General features: G+C 50.6%; 1 protein-coding gene across 1 annotated transcript; it reads right to left on the bottom strand.

Moving 5' to 3' along the window:
* Positions 1 to 350: 350 nt before the first annotated feature.
* LOC123450834 (probable calcium-binding protein CML16) lies at positions 351 to 1,471 on the bottom strand. The gene is made up of 3 exons (XM_045127906.1): positions 1,454 to 1,471; positions 756 to 1,103; positions 351 to 476 (listed from the first exon to the last, which is right to left on the bottom strand). Exons 1-3 carry the CDS (start codon positions 1,469 to 1,471, stop codon positions 351 to 353), a joined length of 492 nt encoding a protein of 163 aa, XP_044983841.1.
* Between the last annotated feature and the right edge of the window lie 5,539 nt (positions 1,472 to 7,010).

The raw sequence follows: 7,010 nt of genomic DNA on the forward strand, positions 1-7,010 counted from the left end.
CATGCATGTAAGCAGCAAATGATTCAGAAAATACTTTTCCCGTCCGACAAATTTCTTTGATCCCAAATTTGCTTAAGTTCCTTTGTGCCGCAACAATTTTCCCAGGATCTCCAGTTACCTACAGCATTGATCAAATAAGCATCAAAGGGCTTCTTCCAGCATAAAGCAAGGAACACATATACCATTAGGATGCAGAACTGTTGGAGATCAAGAGTTTTTACCTCCAGAGTTAGGTTGTTCTCAGAAATATCAACAACTTTCGCTCTGAAAACAGTAGCTACAAATTGCAGGTTGAGAAGAAACAACACATTAAGAGTATTGTTCCAACTGTGTATGAAAGTACCAACATACTAATTCAGTGATTGCAGATACAAGTCAACAACATATCTTACATCAGCACGTTGATCTGGTTCAACATTGAGTTTTATAAGCATGAGCTCTCTTTCAACCTGAGGCTCCTTAAATAGATCTTCAACCTGCAATTTATTGGATTCAAATACGATATATATTAACAAACATTTATATGATCACAGAACAACGTGCAATAAGAAAAGAAATCTGCAAGCCAGGAACATAGCAATGCTTGGGATAAAAAGGAAAACATCACATCACACTATTCAATTCATCTAGATCGTAGGAACGATAAGTAGATGACAGACAATTATGCAAGTTGGTAAGAAATCAGCTTAGATTCGTTAGATAGCTGTTTTCTTTGGATATCCTGTATGTGCATAATATCTAAAGAGCAACACGACCTTGCTGAGCTCAGTGTCGGAGATGCGGCCGTCGCCGTTGATGTCGTAGACGTCGAAGGCATCACACAGCTCGGCGTCCAGCTCGCGCTCCCCGCGGCCGTGGCCGTGGAAGGCGGCGAACTCGCCGAGGTCCACGTAGCCATCGCGGTCGGTGTCGAGCTCGTCCATCATGGACGCCACCTCCCGGCCCCCTGCCGACTCGGTGGCCGGCGGCGCGATGGCGCGCGACACGGCCGCCAGCTCTGACGACGAGATCCTTCCGTCCCCATCCGTTTCGAAGCCATCTTCTTCACCTTCGCCACCACCGCCACTTCTCCCTCCTCGGCTGCGGCGCTGGTGCTCAGGGCCCTAGGGGATGTGGGCGGCGCGAGCCCCAGGGACCGCCGGAGAAGCTAGCCCACGGCCCTCTGCGCCATGAGCTTCGGTGTCCGGGGTGACCTCGAGAGAGGAGCGCGGACGGTAGGGGAGCGGCGGCGGCCGGCGGGGCTGGCTAGGGTTTCGCGCAGAGCTTCGCAGTGCACCGAGAGGAGGGATAGGATAAGGATCGAGTGGGGAGAGGGCTGTGGTCAGTGCACTGAGAGGATAAGGATCGGGTGGGGAGAGAGGGGAGTGGGTGAGATTGTGTTTTTTTCATAACGGGAGTGGGTGAGGTCTTTTTTTGTATAACGGGAGTATGTTTTTATTTGTATTTTTTGTACCTTTTCTGTGTCTACCATGTTTATTTGTACAATACATAGTCATATCATAAGTCCAATGAAGTTTGCATTAGAGAAAAGAAACATTATGGAATATTTGATTCTATTTTGACTACTCCCTTCATTCCTAATTATAAATCTTTTTAAATTTTCGAATATAAATCACATATGGATCAAAATTAGTAAATCTACACTCTAATAATGTCTATATGCATACGTATGTAGTGCATAGAATTTTTCAAAAAGACATATATTTAGGCACGGAGGGAGTATACAGACAATAAATATCCCATATGTTCTTTACGAAGAAATTCACCATGTTGATTGCCTTGGATGTGTGATTTTTGCTAATTATGAGCAGGGAATTTTCTGTGTACGGTTATTCGTGCGTTGCACGTGCATGCTATCGATCAGGATGGCTGCATTTCGTCAAAATATTATTTTTAATATTATATATGGTGGCTCCTTAATTTCATCATGAAAGAAAAAAAAATAAAAAAATAAAAACAAGGGCAATTCCCCTGGGCCTACCCGCGCCGACTAATATATGAACATAGCGATTTTCCAACGGACAAAATAACAGCTGCCTCTTGCCCTGACCCTCTTCCACTTCTCCGTCGCAAGAACCTGCCTCCACCGACGAGACGATCGTCGAGATCAATCGCTGCCCAAACAAATCTCCCCCAAACAAGCGACCCCGCCCCGGCGGCGATCGATCGATGGAAGAATTCCTCGACAGACACCAGGTGCGGCCGCTGAGCCGCTACCCCGCCGCCCCGGGCGCCCCCTACGGCTGCTACGCCACTGTGGCGGGCAAAACCTACGGCCGCTACCCCTCCGCGGCGGGCGACACCTACGGCGGCTACCCCGCCGCCTCGGGCGCCAACTACGGCCGCTACCCCGTCGCCGCGGGCGACACCGAAACCTACGGGCGCTACCTCGACGCCGCGGCGGGCGACACCTACCGGTGCTACCTCGCCGCCGCCGCGGGCGCTACCTCATCGCCGCGGCTGGTGACTCCTACGGGCGCTACCTCGCCGCAGCCGCGGGCAACACGTACGGGCGCAACCTCGCCGCCGTCGCGGGCGACGCCTACGGGCGCTACCTCGCCGCCGCGGCCGACAACACGTACGGGCGCTACCTCGCCGCCGCCGCGGGCGACACCTACGAGCACTACCTCGCCGCCACGGCCGACAACACGTACGGGCGCTACATCGCCGCCGCCGCGGCCGACAACACGTACGGGCGCTACCTCGCTGCCGTCGCGGGCGAAACCTACGGGCGCTACCTCGCCGCTGCCGCGGGCGACACCTACGGGGGCTACCTCGCCGCCGCGGTCCCCAACTACGGCCGCTACGCCGCCGAGGCAGGCCACACCTACGGGCGCTACCCCGCCGCCGCGGGCGCCAACTACAGGCGCTACCCCGCTGCGGCAGGCGCCACGCACCTCCCCGCCGACGAGTGTGAGGAGGGCGCCAACCTCCGCAGGCGCTGCAGGACGACGCCTGCAGCCGCTCCCTCGCCGCACTCGCCACTCGGTGCCGTGCTTCGTGGACGAGCCGCAGGAGGCGTCAGCGTCAAGCTTCCAAGATTCTAGCGTCACCGTGTACTGGATCGTCGAGCCCATCCGGGACCGGGAGAAGGAACTTCCGGTGAGTTAGCTATGATCCAGCCGCTTAAAGTGTCAGAGCATGGTTATTACGTGATCTCTGCCCAACATAACAATCCTCAATCCTTTGCGATTCGGTTGCATGCGCTAAGTTTTCGAACCATGGAGTGTTTCGCGTCCGTGGTGTCGGGTGGATAATTCGCCGTCGTCCCAGCGTCCGGCCGACGTCAGCTGATGGCGACCATAGTCTCTGTTTGTCCTGTCCCTCGACGAAGGGGACTCCGCAAACTCAGGTGAGAGCCCCGCCCCCTGGCAAAATTGACAAAAATGACCCCTGGGGCGAAAGAACTCACGGAGTGACCCCTCGGGGGAAATATTTCCCCGGCCTGACCCTTTTGTGTGGCGCCCGACACCTAGGCGCCACACTACACTGTGTGACGCCTAGCCGTTCGGCGCCACACCCCCCGACCACCTGGCAGGGAGGGGCCCACCCCCAGGCCGTGTGACGCCTAAGTCTCAGGCGTGACACATTGTAATGTGTGGCACCGAACGCTTAGGCGCCACACATGGACTTAACTGGCCACGGGCCAGCCCCCCTCCCCACCCCCTCCCCATTCCCCTCCCCCAGCCCCCTCTCCCAGCCACTGCCCCCTCCCTCAAATCCTTCTCTAAATCACCAAATCTGAAGGTTTGGACCGGGCATTTGTTGTCCAATCACTCCCCTAAGGTAATCCCCACCTCTCCCCTCATTCTCATCCAAAGGAAAATCTTTTGTGTTCTTTTTTTTGCAAATTTGAGGAAACCCTAGTTTTTCATGAAATGTGGGATGTATATGATATTGTTTTATTTGTTTGTATGTTAGGATAAGGGGTATGGTGGGGTTAGGATTAGGGTTGTTTGGATGTGTGCATTATGGTTGTTTTAGGGTTAGGCTAGGGTTAGGCTATGGTTAGGCTAGGGTTAGGCTATGGTTAGGCTAGGATTAGGGTTCTTTGGATGTGTGCATTATGGTTGCTTGGTTGTGTTAGGGTTATGATGGGGTTAGGGTTATTTGGAAGTTAGGCTATGGTTATTGTAATTGTATGATTGCTCATAAAAAAGGTTCTATGTTTTGTTGTTTAGGTATGGGAAGAACATGTGTTTATGTTCATCACGTGGACAAGGATGCCTTTTTGAAAGGCAATATTGATCCGGACCCGGATGAGCTTGACATGGTGTTCGATTTGTGTCCTAGCTATGGTGAATTGTTGGAACAAGTCCGAAAGGATTTGAATTGGATGGACCCTAGTGATGTAGTTGAGTTTGATGGTAGGCATAATGTGGGATTCGGAATGCACATTCGTTGGAAGACCATGCGTGTCAACTCCGAGCAATGTTGGCTTGCATACAAGGATACGGTGGCCGAATCACTAGACAAGGCTCTAGAGTTATTTGCCATAAAAACAAATGTTCCTAACTTGTTGGATTTGAACCGGGTTGCCTCTTCGATTGTTGAAGCTATTCCTGCAACCATCAACGAAGAGGCCAACATTGAACCTCTTTCTTGTGTCTATGACGCTAACGAAGAGGTCAACATTGAACATGAACCATTGGTAGAGGCTAATGATGAGCACCATGATGATGGTAATGTTCTTCATGACAACAATCTTGGTGATTTGGACAAATATAATTTGCAAGAGACAATGGACCATTCCATTCCATACTCACGTGGCTATGCCTCTGAGTCTGACGATGAGGGTCCCGATGAAGAAGTTGATGAGGAAGGGTTCACGGCAAAGGAGGCTGAAGCTTTCACGAATGTATTAAAGCGTGATCACCGGACACCATTGTTCGAGGATCTTAGCCTTGCGGATGAAGCCGTGGTTGACGGAGGCGAAGGCATATTGTTTGGAGTTAGGCCACCTTCACATCGGGACACACATGGGAAGAATATTATTTTGCCGGGGTCAAAGTTCGAAACATTCTTTGAACTGAAGATGTGGTTGGATGAATATTCTGTTACGCATTATAGGCCACACAAAGTTGTTCATTCAAACATGAAGCTGCGTTACACGGTTGCATGTGAGGATAGAGGTTGTCCTTGGATTGTCCGTGCAAGACCATGGAAAGGAGGGCCAGGATGGAACATTGTCAGTTGTATGCCTCACATGTGTCGAGGCAAGAGGGTTGATGGTGCCCTATCGTCGCAAAGCCATAGACAACTAACCTCCGAGTTCATCGCTTATAGGCTTTCCAACTCCATCTCCTCTCTTCCTACAATGAGCATAAAAAGCGTACAAGACCTTGTGAAAGCCCTCTTTCACTACGAGGTGAAATATGGTAAGGCATGGAAAGCAAAGCAAGCCGCATTCAAGATGTTGTATGGTGATTGGGAGGAAGCATACAACCGCATACCTAGGTTGTTGGGAGCTATTGCCCACACTAACCCGGGCATGGTTCATGTGGTCGAGCCGTATGGGGAGAAAACAAGGATTCTGAATGGAAATAGGGTCCGCGTATTTGGCCGTGCATTTTGGGCATTTGAGCAATGTGTGAGGGCTTTCCAGCACTGTCGTCCTGTCATCTCCATCGATGGCACGTTTTTGACCAGACAATTCAAGGGCACTTTGTTGGTTGCAATAGCAAGTGATGCCAATAACTGGTTGATGCCTTTGGCTTTTGCTTTGGTTGAGGCAGAGAACAATGTTAACTGGGAATGGTTCTTGCATATTTTGAGAACCAAAGTATTACCGTTTGAGAGGGAAATATGTGTCATATCGGATCGCCATCAAGGCATACTTAACGCGGTTGACATTGTCATTCCCGGCCATGCTCCTTTGCATCATCGATGGTGCATGAGACATTTCTGTGCAAACTTCTACCGAGCATGTGGTAGCAAGGAGTTGGCGGATGATCTTCAAGATTGTTGTCAAGCATTTCCGGACAAACGATTTGCAAGATTGTACAATGCTTTGCTTGTAAACAAAAAACTTGATGCAGGTGGGCTTGAGTTTCTTAACAGGCACATTGAACTTCGGGCCAAGTGGGCACGAGCTTATGACGAAGATGGCCGAAGATATGGTCAAATGACAAGTAACATGGCAGAATGCTTCAACCGGGTGTTGAAGGGTGTCCGTGCTTTGCCGGTGACGGCAATAGTTCAATACACATTCGACAAGTTGAGAGCATACTTTATAAAGTACTCGCAAGAAACAGATGATCAAATTGCGGGAGAGAACAAGAAAAAGTATAAGTACCAGTTTCCACCAAAGGTTGACAAATGGATGGTATTTCAATCACGGAAGGCTGACTCCCAAACGGCTACCGTGTACAACAACGAGGATTGGACATACGAAGTGAATGAGCCCGGAGGAACGACAAACGATGGCCAACAACACGGAAACAGGGCGTTCAAGGTATCTTTATCCTTGTGTGATTGCTCTTGTGGGAGGCCAAGGTTGCTTCATCTCGCATGCTCGCATTTGTACACGGCAGCTCGTAGTAGGAATGTGGACGTCAACCATCCACTAATCGTGAGGGAGTCCGAGTTCTCGATCATGACCATGAAGCATACATGGGCTCCTAGATTTGAACCATACTTTGACCAATCACAATGGCCGGAGTATCATGGAGTACAACTATGGCCCGACCCAGAGTGGAAGGTTGTGAAACTGGGAAGACGAAAGACAAAGCGTTTTAGAGGAGACATGGATGGATGGGGCCATGGTGGTGGCAGAGAAATGGGGAACAACCAATTCCAAGAGCCTACTGAGAGATCACATTGTGGAGATTGCGGTGTAACAGGGCACAACACAAGAAGGTGTACGACGCGAAAGAAGAAGTCCAAAAACAATGATTCCAGGTCAAGCCAACCAAGTCCTAGCCAACCAAGTCCTAGCCAACCAAGTTCAAGCCAACAAGGGACGGGTCAAGGAAGCACGAGCCAACAAGGGACGGGTCAAGGAAGCACGA

Source organism: Hordeum vulgare, chromosome 4H (assembly GCF_904849725.1).
Source record: "Hordeum vulgare subsp. vulgare chromosome 4H, MorexV3_pseudomolecules_assembly, whole genome shotgun sequence".
NCBI lineage: Eukaryota > Viridiplantae > Streptophyta > Magnoliopsida > Poales > Poaceae > Hordeum > Hordeum vulgare.